Here is an 18,369-nt window from a genome sequence, read left to right as displayed (position 1 = left end):
CGATGAACATCGCTCCCTACTTAGCGCCGTTGATAATGTATATTTTCAAGTTGTTCGCTGTTAGTTTTCTCCCGACTCTCCGACCGCTTGCGGGACCCATGCAGCGCTGTCGGCGGCGTCGCCCCAAACTGTCGCAACCTCCGAGTTTACGTAAGAGCGCCCCTCGCTCTCATTATCCCGCACCGGCGCTTCTGATCCTTGTTTTCATTTAGAAAGTAAATTTTTCCCCGCGAGTTTATTAATTTTCAAGACGGACTCGGCGCGCTCGATCCCAACTCTGCAGCGGCAGTGGCACCCAAGTCTATCGCGCAGCGCCTGTGTGCACGGCCTGCCTCTCGTCGATCGCAGGCGCCCCGTGACTAATTATAGAGGAGAAGCATATCGCCTCGAGGTTCCGCAAAGAGCAAGCGCGGCGCGGGGTCTAGTAGCGCACGTCGAAGAATAAAAATGCCGGGGCTGCAGAATAAACAGCAGCGTGTATTTTGGAAAGCGGCCCGGCTCTATAGCCTGGGAACCGAGCAGCGCTCGCGTATCAGCGCCGGAGGCTTGGCTCGGAGACAAGCGCAAGCCGCGTTATTAATCGACGTCGCCGACAAGCGTCGTTTTTCGCCCCAGCAAAAACTCGGCTGCTGCCTGGTGTCGCACCTGGGGCGAGGGGACGCCCGGACCTCTCCTCCGGCTCCTCTGCGAGGCCCCTCGGGCTTGCCTTTTCCTTTATGTGACCTTATTTTTCTTCTTGTGTGTGTGCATGTGTGTGTGTGTGTGTGTGTGTGTGTGTGTGTGTGTGTGTGTGTGTGTGTGTGTGTGTGTGTGTGTGTGTGTGTGTGTGTGTGTGTGTGTGTGTGTGTGTGTGTGTGTGTGTGTGTGTGTGTGTGTGTGTGTGTGTGTGTGTGTGTGTGTGTTTGAAAATGTTCTGAACATGGCACCCGTGTGAAGATAATTGACCAAATTCGGATTGCCATTGCTGTCCAAACTTGGGCAAATTATCGTCGTTCGAAATCTGCACGCTGAATATGCATTATTTGTTGTGCCAGCCCATTGGTTGACATCGATTTGTGCTCGTTGATCGCTGTGACCTTTACTGCTCCACACGTTTAGCAAAGTATCGAAGCGCATAGGCAACGATCAGTCGAATTTGTGATCTTGAGTGGCCATCTTTAAACGCATGAATGGTAATAGTTCCCTATTTTGGAACCGAGGTGGGGTGCGCTACAAACTTCCTGTTTCCTAAGCAAGCAAGCAAACAAACAAACGAGTGACACAAAATAAATAAAAATACATATTCAAAGTGCATGTACTTTTCAGTCGCCCATTCACTCACCGCACTGCCATGTCGATGCGTGTGTTCCTCTCTGTGTGCGCCAGTCTTTTTCGAGATGTGTACACACCGGGTCCACAAAGGTCATGACAAGATCTCGGTTGGTTCGGGTATAAAACAAAATAATCCCTCATCGTTTCACTTCAAGAAGAAGGCTCGACCGGGAAAAGTTTATTCTCGACTGGCAACTGGTGCGCATATTCGGTCAAACGACACTTGACTTTGCTCGGGTCTGAAGAATACCGCAGCTAGCACAGAGTACCGTATTTTCAAAAAAAAAATTGGCCACATCCAGTTACTGCTTCTTGAGCGGAGTGAATGACACAACTCCGTTCTGTTGCTTCCACTCGAGCAAGCCATATTACAATATATATATATATATATATATTCAGTTACTATAGGAGAAATGGGGAAGTTCAGCAACGTTTCCCTGAAGGTGACTGCTTTGCCGGTAAGTAATGCCAGCTAGGGACCAGGATCCGGGTACGGATGCCTTTGGATCAACCGTAGTTGTGTATTTTCTTTGGCTCTGCAGTTCACTCCATATGTCATTCTGCACGAGAGGAATGGGAAGATGCAGCTACTGGGCCTCACTGGTTCAATCTTCGACAACGTCAGCGCAGCATTGAACATCTCGTAAGACTCGTTTTTTCTGTGCTTTTTGTGTATGTCGTTTTTCGATTACGCAATGCTTCCGAGTAACAAGCATGGCAATAGTCACTAGGCCGAATGCCATTTGGTGCACAGGAATGTTATGCATGGCTGGGCAGAAATACTTCAAAAAGTTTTCGGGAATAAAAATATTGAGACACCTGTATTTTAAGGCTACAGCTACTGAGAAACCTTTGTCTTTTATGTCACGGGATAGTCCTGAGATATGTCTGCAAATATGGCAAAAAAAAATATCCCGGAATCCAGAAAAAGAAACATACAGAAATTCTTTTTTTTTTTCCTGGACGGTGGTAGGTGTGGAGGTTGCGGTTAGTGGCAAATGTAACTGGCAGTGATTGCATTCCTCTCTTTGCATTACTTTATGCCTGACCCTTACTTCAAACCCTTCATCTATTCACATCTACCATCCTAAATGCCGCTAAAAATATCATACTTCACAAAGGGCGTCTTCTCGAAATGAACCAGCTGATTTTGCCGTGAGGGTGCATCTCAAACTGTTGTCTTAAGTGTTTATCATCGGGATGAGCTTATACTGCTACTCTTGGGGATAAGTGAATTTTCTTTGAACCACCACTTGTTTCTTTATTTCAGTTTCAGGGATTTCATCTGCGTTATACCCAGGCAACCAGGCTTCCCCTCTGTATACACCAACTCATGTTTACAAACAAACCGGAGCGCCCCTAGTGGACGCCACCGGCGCCGCGCATGCGCGATGGGGGTGTGGGCAAGAAAGCTCGCCGTCGCCCGTAATCAAACCATCGAAATGCGATGTTGTCGGCGTCGGTATGAGTCCCCCTGCCCTTTTTCGCGTTCGAATCGTTGGTTCTACGTCTTCCTGTCAATGTCTGACTACTTGAGCGGCCTCATCGAAATTACCGAGGCTCGTTACACCGCAAAACTTCGCGCGAATAATGTGACATGTGGCGGTTCATTCCGCGTGGACGCCGCAGAATGTACGTTAAAGCCTGATTCGCACGATGATATTTCGCTCGCAATTTTCAGTCGCGACGGCGCTCGGACTGCAAAAGCATGAACCGTAGCTGAGATGATCGACTTGGATACTAAAAATTGCAAGCAGAATCGCACCAAGTGCATCAGGCATAACAAGTCGGTGATGGCCAGTTGTAACAATGATCAACATCTTGTATATACTGTTTACATCGAGCCTGCTTACCAACCTTTAAAACTTAAGTCTTTTAAGGCCTGCACTTACATCTTATCGCAAATACCGGGCCAACATTTTGCCTACGGGCCGGTATCGTTTAAAAGAGCAGACGACAAGCAGAAACGTTTGGAACAGCAGACGACAGTTCGAACGATCAGGCGGGTGTTCGAACTTGAAGACGCACTGAATGTAGTCCGCAGGTGGTCCGTACAATTTAACGGTTTTCCGGCGTTCATGTTGGAACAAAAGAAATAAATGTGTTGACTACAAGTATCCGTGAATTCAACCGAAATTGCTTCCCGCCCAAGCAATCGTGGTCCGACGGCGTCTGGTTTTCTCTTTTCACGGCACATATCCACGTTCTCGGACGAACCGAGTACTTGAAAACTGACCTTCAAACTTTTCTCGACTCTTTTGGTAGTCCCAGTCGCGGCATTTGACGAGAAGGCCGGTTTTTCTCTGGTTCCTTTCAAAACAACGCAGGAATACACGTCTCACATGGCGACTTTGCCCACAGCCACAGACCGGAAGTGCGCCCGACGCTCCACCACCGCGCCGTGACGTAACAGAGATGAGTTCGTGTATACAAAGGGTTGTGCGGCTAGCTCATATTCAAAATTCTGGGGGAACCGGCCCACTCGATCGTCACCGGAAAACTTGTCACAGGACAACTGGTCACAGCGGCCTTCAGGATCTGGGTCATTTCGTCATAGGAACACTCGGCACAGGTGGTCGTTCGTCACCGGAAGACTGGTTGCAAAGCCGTCTGTGTTTAAGAAGGAGCAGCGCCAGCCTTGCTTTACACAAAAGAACTGCAACGCCCGGAATTAGTCCTAGCATGTTTTAAGTAACAAAAAGAATTTGAACCCAACTCAGAAATACGCTCAGGACGCTCGTATTTGATAAGATTTTGATGCTATCGTACCAAATTTGTCGCTTCATTGTACAAAGAGAGATTTCGTACACAGCTAGCAGAAAATGCAGATCTGGAATTCATTGTGCACGCAGGGATACGAACTATTGCAAGGCAATCAATAAAGTTTCACGAAACCGTTAGTGTATGGTAGTGAGGGGCACACATACTTATCTCGGGGACCAAACAGACCACTCTACCAAGATACATCAAAGCATTAAAAAAAAAAAAACGGTAAAATATGTTTCTTATTTTTTATTTTTTTTTAGGCTGGAGAGGGAAAGTGTGCACTTCGTCTACTTGTCGTTTTTCCACTTGTTTCTTCAGGTATTGTTTTTTCTTGTTCAGCTTTTTTTTTTAATTAAGAGAATAGATTGATCTTCCGCATCAAATTCTACTTGGTTCCGGGTGTTTTTTGGTAATTAAAATCGATGCCGGATGTTTCTTGGTATTTAACATCGTTTCCACAATCAGCCCACTTCAGACTGTTGCAAGAAACGTCCAGTTGTCTGTCGGAGGCATTTGTAAAATCTGCATAAATAACAAACAAAAAATCCCGTATTTACTAGCTTATACATGCCTTCAGGATTTGGCATGCCAGTTCTAAAGACCGCTATGATCACGAGTATATGTATTTATTATCTGCTTTATTTCAAATCTATGTAATATTTCCGAGAATGTACGTCATAATTATCTCGCTTGCAACTCAAATTGTGAATAGTAACTTACTCTTTCAGATAATAACTAATCCTATTACAAAACCTTTTTTTTTTTTTTTGCGGGAGAAGGTTTTTTGTTTTTTGTAAAAAATAAGTCCTAATATGAGTCCTCCGCGTGACGAGAATTATTCCGGCACGAGAATTCCTCGTAAGAGTTGCCCTGTGCGAAGTTGGCCCATCGAACGAGTTCACCTATGACCAGTTGGCATGTGACGACCGGGCTTGTATTGTGTTCTCCTAGACCCAGATTCTAGGACTACTCGCACTAAAAATGTGGCTTTCGGTTTATCGCAAAAACACGACAAACAAGTTTGAGGAACCAATGTAGCGAGATTCCTAAACCTGGCAAAGTATCGCGATACAATCGACACATCGTAGATGTATTTCACTACTGAGATACAATAAACTTTTCATATGTATCTCGATACAAAGATACAGATGCTGGAAAGCATCTCTAAGATACTATCGCGATACATTTGTATCGCGATACTGTCCAGCCCTGCGCGCAATGTACATGCGTAACATTTTCTGGTGCATAGCTTACGTGGTTAGCATTCCCTAATGCGGTCGCGAGCAGCACGACGGTAGAGGTGAAAAAACTGCCCTCACTTGCGCCCTGCACTCCGGGTTCCGGAGAAAATGTCCCCGGAAGCATTGCCGGTCACATCCATGAGCCATCCAGCAGTGTCGAAGGCCATCAACGCCTTACGCTCAGGGAAATCGACAGTAACCACAAAGATGGTCCATGGACCGAATCGGCGCTCCCCCCAAGAAGAGGAGCAAGTCGACGCTCATTGAAATGCAGCGCCGTCTTAAGAGGACTTCCTGTGAGCTGTCGACCATACCATTCGATTTTAACGTTTCTGAATGTGCAGCGAATTTTCACATTTGTTGAAGTGCATCTCCTTGTTTCTTTTCATAAAAAAATGATTACACTCTAAACTAGAATGCGATTACTATGTTGGGGAAATTTGCTAGGTTATTATCTCCCATTTTAAAATGGGTTGCACATGGTATTTTTTTTTTTTTTCTAACATCTTGGGACCTGTTTTTTTTCTTCTAAGTGCTATTTGGCACCATTATTTCCGGGGCAATTGTTTTCCGGGGCCATGTTTTTTGACACATATATACTCCGGAGCAGCTGGAGCAGTATAATATTCATTACAACATAGCCGCCTACCGGTGATTGAAATTTGAAATCATTTGCTTCGACTATGTTTCGAAGCACGATGAGAAAAGAAAATAACGTTTTGATATAAACTTAAAAAAAAAAAAAAGGCCTGCAGGATTAATTCACAAAGACGCTTGTAGCCTTCATGCTAATCTTTTTTGGTTTGCAGCTACGACGTGGTTGTGCCGGAAGATGAGATGTGGGGTGCCATACTAGAAGACGGTAGCTACACGGGCATGCTCAAAACCGTTCATGAAAAGGTGAGACTCTAAATTTTTTTGTTCTGTGAAGTAACTAGTGAATAATTCTGTAGAAACATTTAATATATTCTCTATCAACTCCACAAGTGATGTTATGGAACGAAAGTATGTGGAAGGATTACGATGTAAGTGTACGCCAGAAAACGCCTCTGGCTTTTTCGGTTGCAACAATTTTTACAATGAACAGCAGAAATCAATACAGCAGAAATCAAACATATTTTTACAAAATCATGATTTGTCACAAGCGGAACAATGTGCCGGCATGTCGCTTGCAAAGCGACATGCCGCGGTGATGACTGCGTGGCTGGGGAACACGCTTACCAATGCTCGCCTGGCTACAAGACTTCCCTCGAAAGCGCCATCCAGTGACGCATTCAGCGCGCGCCAGGTTAGAGCCGTTATATTGCTGGCCTATTGTCCAACAGATGTTGAGCCACTGAAGCGGGCCTTGACCAGCCTTTGTGGCCAACGCAGAAGACTGCATTGGTTTTCGTTGTGGGCGCTATGTGTCAACAAAAACCTGCGATATGACAAGTGCTTTTCTTGTGGATCTCGGCAAGGTTCTTAGCCTACAAATTGCAGTTTCGTGGACCGTATATACTATGCAAGGTGATCGTGAAATCCACGTTTCCTCATCTGCATGTAACAGCTGCCTGAGTTCAGCGGTGCTTTTAGAGACTGAGGACACGTCCACTTGCGACTCTTGAAGTTCTGTACGAACAAAAACCACCGTCCGTTATCGCCCATCCTTTTTTTTTTTTTTTTCTTTTTTGAATTATGGCAGGCCGCATATGGGGAAAGCCAAAAGCTGCCCGGTCAGTGCTGTGTTCCTTAACGTGCATCTTTTCAAAGCGTAACGGTTTAGGGAAACCAAGATTTTGCGCAGTCGGCCTGTTCACACGTCGAGTTTGACGTGCGAAATCGGTGACGTATTGACTCACGAAAATTTCGCCAAACCTTTAATTGTCGTCTGCACCGGGAACATCAAGCGTTTCGCATCAAGATAATACAAAATACGCGCAGGCCAGTACGAAACGACGCTCTGCTTTATTAATACCACTCATAAACCCCGTCGGATTTGGCTCACTCGCGGGTATACTAGGCCTGCGAAACCGGCGAAAGACCGCGAGTACTTTCTACGAGTTCATATGAAATATACGCCCCGAATAAGGTTTCTCCTGTCTCCGTCAGAAAGCTGATCTCGGTTTGGGCCCCTTCACAATGGACGAATCCCTAAAAACTCATTTCTGGACGACATCAATTTTCGGCTACTCTGAACTTGGTATCACCAGCGGCATCAAACAACTGTCGGCGGCCAACAATATGGGAATACTCAGTGCCTTCGATATGGCCGTAAGTATCGAGGCCTACGGAGGCACTCATTTTTTTTTTCCGAAATTATTCAGTGCTACACGCCGAAACAATGGCCCGGCTTTTTTTTTTTTTTTTAATGTCACAATCGAGGCGACGGGGGGTATACGTACTATACGTGAGAAAGAAGCGAGGAAACGAAAGAATTTTCCATTTACGACGGGGTTTGGTGGGTCATTACACTGCTCCGGAATCAAACGCGGAGCAAGTTGCTAAGTATTCAGGAACTATTGACAAATACATGATTCCTTTAGCCTAGGGGTCTCCAAACGCTTTGGCACGGGGGCCGGATTGGGGACCTGTTCCAGTCTCGAAGGCCGGAAATTGGATATGACAATATAAACGAGAAAATACTAATGAAATGAGCCTAGATAAGCATTTCAATTCAAACATTTAGACTAGACCAAAACTTAAAAAAAGAAATGTGAGGTGGGCAAATACATACATACTTTTTTTTAAAAGTGCTATATTTTACTATTTATGACAGCAAATTGTGAACCCGAGAACTCACAAGACATCAATCAAAGCGCATAGGAATTTTGCAGACATGTACACGTTACCCAAAAAAGTAACTAAATACCGTTCCTCGTTACTCGCTCACAAAAAGTAACTAAATACGTTACTCGTTATCGATTTTCAAAAGGAACGCGTAAGTTACCTCAAAAGTAACGAGTTACTGTTCACGTTACTTTGACGACGAAATACACACTGTTTTTGTTTCATGGTTTATTGTTTTATTTTTAATTGTCGTTGCCCTTAAGCGGTAGCTGCCTCTCGAAGCTTTTATCAGTTATGTTTCCCCGCTTCCTTGAAAACACATCTCCGGTGACGATGAAGAGTTGTTCTACCGACGCGCTCGAAGGAACGGCAGTGTTGCGCTTCAGGAAGAGCTGGTGAATCTTCGTGCACTGCGCCTTCATTGAGGACAGCGGGTAACGGTTTATATGACTTCCCGTGTTTGCAACCTCCGGGTTTACATTCGGTCTGTACCCGGTTCAGAATTCAACCAACGAACCTGATTGTGCTCGCTGGGTGAAGGACATTCCCAGCTGTAGAGTTCGGTACAGCAACGTTTATCGCTGGACACGTCAGTCGAAGTGTTCGACTGACGTGTTCAGCGATAAACGTTGCTGTACTGCCATACTGTTTAGTTGTTTTTCGGGTTGCCCATCTGCCTCTGTCGCAATAGACGCGTACTCAGGCTAGAACAAAAAACAAAATTGCATTATAGTTAAAAGGAAGTTTAATCGGTGTTGCACACGAGATACCGTTACTCGTTACTTGGCTTTAAAAGTAACTAACTACGTTAATCGTTCATTTTCTAGAAAAGTAACTAAATACGTTACTCGTTACCAAAAATAGTAACTAGGTAGAACTAACTCGCTACTTGTAAAGTGTTACGTATGTACATGTCTGGAACTTTGGCATATCCACACAGGGCAGAAGACTAATGAGACTGGTAGATTAGGTCAGATCACTATGCAAGATATACATGAGAACGCAAAGGAATATTTTCGTAGTTACGCAGACATGAAGCGGGGAACTACAACTAGTAATTCTGGTGATAACAATGTACAATAAATAATATGGCGAGAAAACCGGCTTTTTTATTCAGTTTTCTAGACATGTGCAAATAGTGGATTTTGAGTTCGAATCGAATTCGAAGCAAATAGTGGTTTTTGGTCGAGTATTTTCGAATGTAATATAGAATAGTTTCTCCAAGCTTTTCTAGCCATCGCTATATTTATAGACTGTTACCTCAGAAAGTCCATGGCCTACATGGGAATGGCAAGTAAACGATGCATTTGACATAACATTAAACCTATAGAGATGCCCAGCTATACCTGATTGAGGGGATTTATGAATCTTTTTGCTATATGTAAATGTCCTTTATTTAATCTAAAACTGAAGTAAAAATAAAAAAGTCTATTATGAATGATGAATGTATATTGTTAGGACATCTCTGCATTACTATACTCTCGCATAAAAAGCCACAGTTTAATTTTGAAAATGTAATGCCTCTCTCAGACGGGCACGTTAATAAGCGCAAGATCGCGAGCTGATTCGCCGATTATTTCTTTCTTTAAAGGAGTTCATTCTGAAGTCCTTTAATGTGGCCGTCGAACTCGGGTATTACTGCAGTTAACAAAGATTTCACTTCTTTTCTACACGCACCACGCGCGCGCGTGCGTAATGCAGTGTTGTAGGCGTTATCAAAAAAAAAAGTATTGAAATATATATTACGTTACTCGTTACTTGCAAAATAAAGGAACGCATTACGTTACCTTAAAATAAAATAAACGGGTTACCGCTACCGATCAAAAATAACGCACTTACTTTTGCGTTACTTTTTCTTTATAAAATGATGGTAACAGCGTTTGTTTGTTTTTTTTAGGAGAGCTTTTTTTGACGCTTGGACAAAGAGTGCGGGCGTTGGGATTTTTGCTAAAGTGGGACTTTTTGCATGTGGAAAAGACGGGCAGAATTTTGAAGGTACGTGGAAGGAGTGCGATAATTAATGACTTGGCGCCTATACTTTGTTTCAGCCTGTCCAGACGCAGCCGAAGCAACGAACTAATGGGACCAATCAAGCAGCGTCAAAAGCGCAAGTCACTGGACTTTCTTTATATTTTTTTATTGACTCAGCGATGATAGAACACGAACAGAAACATGAAGAACACCACGATGGTGCCCTTTTGACGCTTTCCGATCGGTCCCATCATCTCGTAGCGTCGGCTGCGTCTGGGGTTAAGGTAAAACGAAATACAAAAACACGCACAAAAAAATAAGTACTTTTATTTAAGTCTGGGGAACAAGATGTAACGAGCCACATAACAAGGTTACCCGTTACTCGAGATAAGTAACGTAAGTACTTTAGCCGTTACTGCATTGAAACTGTAACGAGTACGTTACTAGGTTACTGCAAAAAGTAACCCGTTACAGCCAACACTGCCACTATCCCGCTTTGAAAGTGGCCTTTCCTTTTGAGAACTTGACTACATTATTTCCATTTTTCGAAGTGTTAATCGTGGCGGATTAGCCCCGTTGAACGCACTACCGAGCACCGATGCACTGCGGAGAAGCAACATCCGCGGAAGTGAGCTCCACGGGTGTTGCTTCTCCACAGTGTACCGGTGCTCGGTTAGAAGCGCCCTCAACAGGGCTAACCTGCCGCGGTAAACACTTCGAAAAGTACGAACATCAGAGTTCATCTGGAAGCGAATATCAAATAGCGTATTATTCGGAACTACTATTTGAACATTCGAATATTCGCACAACACTAGTTCTCTCTCATTCTCTCTGACATCTTCGTTTGCGCTTTTGGTGCGTATCGCGCTTCCGATTTTTTTACGAGCGCTTATTTTTTCGCGTTGGTAGCTGCGGGCCGCGGGCCGGGCGTCACTAGAAAGACCACGGCCATCCACGAGCCGCTGGAACGCCTCCGCAGGTCATGTCTGGCCCGCGGGCCGGGGTTTCGAGACTCCTGTTCTAGTATAACAATGTTTTTTTTTGTTTTTTTCTAAAGGTACCTGTCAGGATGCAAGTAGTAGACGATCAGGTGAAGCTACACTGCTACATTAGTTTCGTAAATGTGGGTGTAAAAAATAACGTGAAATGCATCGTGCTGTGTTCAGGGACCTTAGCCGTATTTGACTTATGCGGCAGCCGAAAAGAGCGTCGCATCGCTTCCCATGCTTTCATGTATAGCTTATGTCTGGTAATCAGGAAACATTTGCGAAACGATGACATAAACCCAGTCCATTAAAGGGGCAATGAAATGATTTTTCAACTTCTTCCTCCTTAGCTTTCCTCAACTCAAAAGCGAAATGAGAAACCACGTGGTTATGACGTGTTTGGGCACCGGTGCGATGATTCCAAGCTTCCACCGTGATTTTTAAAGGGCAACTGAGGTCAATATTTTCGAATTTGGGATTTCGACTGTTTTCAGCTCAGTTAGTGTCCTTGAATTACAAGATTTTTTTTTGTTCTCCATATTGTGTGTAGTTTTATAAATATCACGGCTCAAAATCTGGTTTCGGGCGTCTACGGCAAAACCGAAACTATTTGCTAGAGGGATGGCAACACTGATAATCAGCTGTACGGCCGCGACGTGACGCCAACGTGGTGCTGCAGTAGGTGGCACAACGTGCGGAATCAACCGCGGCTCCACCGCGACGTGACGTCACGGGGTTGCTGCGGTACGTGTCGGCCAGTGTTGCTTGACTGAAAGCTAACCTTCTTGCCACCCGCTAAAGAGCAGCTGGTCGCATCCTTAAAATCGGTTTTAGTGGAGTACGCGGCTTCCCTTTGTTTGAGGTAATATTTCGGCTGTGATCATATTTCGTGTCACCAAAGCGATGCCAGTCATTTATTTTGCTTTTGTTTTCGACCGGAATTGCCTTTTAAGCACACTATGGAGTCATAGACCATTGTCATCCGCAAGTGATGAGAAGTGCCGTCACGGCACTCATTGGCCACGGACGCGAATCAAATATTCGTCGACGGATTGATTGTTTATGAGCGCAAACGTCAAGGTTACGGAGCGATCATGTCCAATGCGGGAGCTGGGGTAGGCTAACGTGCTTTAGGCGCCGCGCATATATCACTGTGAAAAGGCGGAGAGCTTTCGAAGGAAAGGAGGGACGAAATATTCCCCTATATTCTAAAATTTTCGAACCAAAAGGCAGGATTCGACTTTCTATCCTTTTTCTTTCGAACCACTAACCCCCCCCCCCCCCCCCCCCGACACGCGATTAATAAAATCCCAATCTAAAATCCTTCATCCGAACCCAAAATTTATTTCATGGCCCCTTTAATTAGCCCGTGACTCGACTGGAGAGGGAAACGTTGTGGTTCGCATTGACCCGATTTTTCTTTATGGGATTCTGTGGTTTGAATGAATAAGTGACGTTCCTTGTCGTGCTCCCTAACTTTCCTATTGAAGCATATTCTGTGTATCTCTCATTAATTTATTTTCCGACTAATTAAACTAAAACAGAGCTCCACTTTTCTTTCAGATGATGCCGGGGACTGGAAAAATTAATCACCAACAGTGATTAATTTTTCACAACCTCTTGTGGGGGTCCTCTGGTTACAGCAAAACGTTTCGTCGCAAAATGAACATCGTTTACGTATATCATTCGTAATCCCATCCAGTTCCAGTCCCCGGCAGTTTGAGTAGTACAGATACAGAAGATCGCGCATTACGGTCAATACACTGCCTCTACTTCGTGTGTGATAAATGATATACTTTCGGCTTAGAGACGAAGCATCACCATCCTTTTCTCTTTGACCTGTCCAGACGTGGATCATGCTTTTCGTGTCTATCGTGACTGTGGCAGTGCTTTCTCGGGCAATGAAAATTTTCTACGAGAGAAGTAGTAACCCAGATGGAAACTTCGGCTGGAAAGTTCTAGATCACCTGTGGACTTACGTCTCGGCCCTCTTGAAACAAGGTACAGTCTTATTTTCTTAAGATATTGACGACGGTTGGAAAAACGTAATTACTAAATTAAAAATGAAACACGTTTACAACACCCTGTAACGCCGAATTAGAGTGCAGCTCTTCAGGGGAGAGTATACCCCTCCTCCTCTCCTGCTAAATTTTTTTACCGCTAAATTTAGCAAAAAGTTTCCCCGCTAAATTTAGCGGCAAAATTTTTCCCGATAGATTTAGCGGAAAAATTTCCCCGCTAAATGTAGCGAGGAAATTTTTCCACTAAATTTGCCGGAGAAAATTTTCCGCTAAATTTAGCCGGGAAATCTTTTCCACTAAATTTAGCGGGGAAATTTTTTGCTAAATTTGGCAGGGAAATTTTTACGCTAAATTTCGAGGGGGAAATTTTCCGCTAAATTTAGTGGGGAAATTTTCCGCTAAATTTAGCGGGGAAATTTACCCATAATGCACCGCGCGGTTACGCCGACGCCGACGGCGACGCCGCTCAAGCCGGAAACGGGCGCCTAAGAGCTGCGCTCTAAAAATGAAGCGATCCTTTTATAAAGATAAAATAAACTACAGTTCACAAGCTGTTTTACGTTAATGCTTCGCTCCCCTTTCGTGCGAAACCAAAATAAATAAAAATAAAGAAAGAACGTTAATGGATACAAGCGATTTATTTGAGGAAAGTAAATATCGGGAAACTCAAAATGTGTTGGTCATTTGTTCGGTCCAAAGTGGGAAAGCGTAGCCAAGTGAACATTTCCCTAATTGTAACTAACGAGCTTAAGAATCTCCAAACTATGGAATGAGCATGCGACACCTTAGCTTTTAGTGCAGACTTTGAGAGCGTAATCCATGCCTCCTGCATATTGCCTTCAGGATCGCGGGCCTTCATTTCTGCTCATGGCATCAAGTTCCTCGCGAGCGCTTGGCTCCTCAGCACTCTAATCCTGACGACGTACTTCACCAGCCTGATTGTGGCTACACTCACGGTGAAAACCTCCAGTCCGAGGATAGATAACATCGAAGACCTCATACAAAGACCTTATGTGAAGCCATTGATCGCCACAGGGACGCAGTTCTTCGCGTTGTTAGAGGTCAGTCACTTCGAATGTCTGGCAGTCGAATATTTCGCACCACGTGACCTTACAGCGATCAGTTTGTCTGCCAATTCAAGTAGACGAACTCGTGTCTTCGTACGCGTAGAGGAGAAATTTGGTCAATGCAATGCGACTGTTACAACCTGGACTGCAGCGTGCATCGCGCAATACATGCCTTGCACTGACGTCACATCGGCACCCACTGAGTACCAAAACAATTTTACTCGATTGGATTTTTTTTTTCTACATGACTATTACTTTATTGATATTCAGAAATATCTTACACATACAAACTTGGATTACGCAACTAGAACGAAACATAACAAATTTATTCTGCCTCGTCGCTTTAACAAGGGATGCTGTAAATAGTGAAGATGTCTGTTGTTTTCTTGGTAACATTTTTTTTAATATTTAAGTGTGCTTGTACTTTTAAAATTCCAACTAACCTGATTTAGCCTCAGGTCTGGCAGTATCTTAATATAAAATAAAAATATATAAATAAATGCATAAATATTTTTACCCCCGCCCCTTTCTAAAAAAAAAAAAAAAAAAAAAAAACTCGGGTTGCAAACAATTCTACATCAAAAAGAGGTGGACACTCACATGTCAAAATGCTAATTTTATCTAAAAAAAATTAAACAAATCACGTATTCCTCGTTTTGTTTTTATAACGTATACGTTTCACGTTTCCGGTGCTCTAACAAACTGATAGAACCGGCACAACTTACCTCTGCAGAGTTCACAGACAGAATCGTACATCAAGCTTCGGGATATGATTACTCACAACCATGGCGGGCGAGACATCCTGAAGCTGTACAATCCCGACGACATCAGTCTTATCATGCAAGAGAAGGCGGTTTTGCTCCTGGATAAGTTCTCGCCAAAACTGCATCTGTCGCATATGTGCCCCACATTGGAAGGGCAATTCTACATCGGAAAAGACTACCTGTACCTGTGGAACTGTGTCTGGGTCACCCACAAGGACTTTCCCAAGGACGTCATGGTGGAAATTAACAAAAGGTTAGTATACTGTCGTCACCAATTTACATGGCGTAGAGACCGGAAAAGCTAATTCAGCCATTAGCAGGGTAGGAGGACCACTTTTGAAGAGTACATGTTTATTCTTGGATATCAAAATAGGGGGATTTTGGAGCTGAAACGTCTAATGCATCGCTGTTTCTTGCTTTTAACTATTATCTAGTATTATTCCAGTGTAGCGAACACGATCTCCGCCTTCCCATGCAGTTTCTTTCTTTTTTAAAGGAAATTGTGTCTGGATTTTGTTTAGCCCCAGGGCTAAATTTGGGGCACTAGAAAAGACGCCAAATTGGTTAGTTAGTTAGCTAATTAACTACATGGTTGTAGTTGCTTTTTTAAGCGTTTATGGTTAGGGTATAATGCATGGTCTAGTCGTGCCGTAAACTTTTGAATAAACGATTAGTAGTAAGCGTTACGGGGCGAGAAATTCACCCCTTGTACAGTTTCAATCCGAAACTCATAGCGTGTTCCACGGAGTCCACGAGTGCGCACTCCGTGCGCACCGGATAGCTATCGCATCTTCCATTGAGGCGCACACCACCTGCATGGGCAGCCGAGCGGCACATGTGGGCTCGGCCCATGAGTGGTGCACGGCTGCTCACCGAAAATATTGACAGGCTTGCTTACAGCCAGGGTGTAAGATAGACAGGTGGGGAAACGGCCCATAGAAACCTACCGCAGCGCCGTGACCGGATTGTGTACTCGTCTGCTTGCGGGTACCCCGATTTGCGACAGATGGCGCTGCGGCTAGAAGAAAAAAAATTGGAATCGAATTTGCATGGAACTTTATGGGAGAGTGCGCAAAATAAACCGAGAGCACGACAGCCTTCCATTGAAAATCCACGAGAAACCTTCTCCGTCAGTTTACCGGGGAACGGTAGGACCGGCATCGAGAAAGAACGTTATATTAAGGAGCCCAGTTATGTGTCGCCGCGTACAGATCATCACTTAAAAGTACGAGAATATAGATGCAGAATTAACGTTTTTAAGCACTCGTTTTTTCCACGAACAATACACGAATGGAACAATTTACCAACTGAGGTTATCTCTGCGGCTCCTTCATCCTTTCCTACTGCCCTAAAAAACTTGCTGTTGGAATAATTTTTCACTTTGCCCTTCTAATAGTGCCATTCACTATACTTTGTTTTCATATATTGTACAAAGTGTTGTATGTTGTATTTTTCTCCTGTCATATCCACTATTTCTGCATCACAATAGTTCTTGTGTATCTCTATATGTATCGTTTGCTATTGTTTTGTATTGCCTTACCCCCCTACAATAATGCCCAGATCTGGGCGATGTAGGTATTCGAATAAATAAATAAATAAATAAATAAAACCGGTCGCCAGCGTTCGCCCACCCGGAATGAGAGTTCGCGGTGCTCCATATAGATGGCGCCATAGAAAAAGAGAAAACCGAGGGGGACACAATCCGGTCGCTCATTTGGCTCTCGTTTCCCCACCTGCGTATCTTACACCCTGCTTACAGCTCAATATGGCGGCGCCCAATGGGTAAAATGGTTACGGTTTTGATATATCTGCTAGATCGTCTTCACGATAGAAATATGTTGAGGTATGGTATGGGTTGTTCCATCTCCGCGACATTGCTGTCGCGAGTTCGTGGGGGATACGTTCCCCGACCGGATTCGACACTCCCTCCAGGCTCCAGCTCGATTAACAGCGATTAGGCGAGAAATCTTTAATGAAAGAGTGTATCCCCGTCTAAATATGCGGCAAATACGGCACTGGTTTCGCGTGTTGTCATCGGAAGAATATGCATTTCTCGTTGCCCGAAATTGGCTTGCTTGAAAGCGACAGTGATTGCGAAGAAACAAAACGACTGTCTACTATTCGGCATCTCGAGACAGCGATTCCAGCGCAATCGTTCCATAAGCTTCCGAAAGGAAACAATTGTTTTGAATCCCTGTCATGAGACGTGCGCAGACAGCATGATCCCCGCGATCCTCGCGACGCGTCAATCGTCCCCGTTCAGTTCTCACGTCATTACACAGACGGCGCGATGGTAGACGCTGACCTGTGGAGGCGCCGTCCGCAAGCGGATTGTGACGTATTTTGACTGCAGTGCGGGAAACCTAGGGTGCCTACATGTTTCCGCCGCTCCGCTGCGGAAACATGTAGGCACCCTAGGGAAACCTGACTCAGTGGCAGTGGGGCCCAATAGAGTTCGCTCTTAAGGCCCGTTCGCACTCTTGCAACCGAGTACGACTGAGAGAGACGAGACCGGTTTTTAAGCCTCTTGCGATCTCTTAGGACCAGCTCCGCTGCAGCGGAGCTGGTCCTAAGAAGTCGCAAGATGCTTAAAAACCGGTCTGGTCTCTCTCGGTCTTACTCGGTCGCAAGAGTGTGAACGGCGCTTTAGTGGGCAAGGGGCGGCGCTATCGCGGCCGGCTTCGCTTCCGGAAGCTGCGAAGGGTTGAGACTGGCGCATGACTGGCGCTCTTTGCTCGCTTAGTTTCATTTTGAAGCCATGTACAAGGAGGGCATTCTTCGCCAGTTTTCCAAGGGCATTACGCTCCTCACAATAAACATTTTAAAAGTGAACTGAAACATTTTAGTTTATTAGCTAACTAATTACCCAATTTCGAGTCTTTTTTTTACTGGCCGCCATAGCCACCAACTTGGCACCTGAACTTTAAAAAAAAAATACCTAACGCAAATTCCGTTTTTTTTTTTTTTTTATTAAAAAAACAAAACACTGCATAGTGTCCTTTTGCGATTTTATTTCGAAGAATGGATTCGCAAGCTCTAACCTTGTCGTAGGATCACGTGGTGGCTGGAAAGTGGAGTGCCAGTGATGCACTCCTACGAGCTGGACCCACCTCAAGCGACCTGCTTCGTCGGGAGCCACAAGGAGAGTTCCTACGTGTTCGGCACCATGCGCTTTCAGGATTTAACGACTGTGTTTTTCTTGTATCTCATCATGAGCGCACTCGCAATTGTAGTGTTCTGCCTAGAAATTGCGATAGGACGCTTTGACAGTCGCTAGAGGGCTGGCGCAATTTCAAGGGAAGCTGAAGAGGTTTTGTAAAACAAAATAATAATAATAATAATAATAATATTAAATTAAAGAATAATGCTATTTTTTTTTTGTCTAATCTCGTGAATTCGAATAGCAACATATTGCCTCCAAAATATTACTAAACGCTAGAAGAGAAACAAATGAGAACAACCCCGGGACGTGA

General features: G+C 44.4%; 1 protein-coding gene across 1 annotated transcript; it reads left to right on the top strand.

Moving 5' to 3' along the window:
- Positions 1-1,724: 1,724 nt before the first annotated feature.
- LOC120837676 (glutamate receptor ionotropic, kainate 5-like) lies at positions 1,725-18,173 on the top strand. The gene is made up of 8 exons (XM_040207201.1): positions 1,725-1,769; positions 1,854-1,954; positions 6,128-6,218; positions 7,410-7,571; positions 12,892-13,045; positions 13,909-14,126; positions 14,866-15,149; positions 17,948-18,173. The coding sequence occupies exons 1-8, from the start codon at positions 1,725-1,727 to the stop codon at positions 18,171-18,173; spliced, it is 1,281 nt and encodes a 426-aa protein (XP_040063135.1).
- The last annotated feature ends 196 nt before the right edge of the window (positions 18,174-18,369 follow it).

This window comes from Ixodes scapularis, unplaced genomic scaffold (assembly GCF_016920785.2).
Source record: "Ixodes scapularis isolate PalLabHiFi unplaced genomic scaffold, ASM1692078v2 PGA_scaffold9__187_contigs__length_104089568, whole genome shotgun sequence".
Classification (NCBI taxonomy): Eukaryota; Metazoa; Arthropoda; class Arachnida; order Ixodida; family Ixodidae; genus Ixodes; species Ixodes scapularis.
Note: the sequence above shows the minus strand (reverse complement) of the source record. Positions and strands in the feature narration are given on the sequence as shown.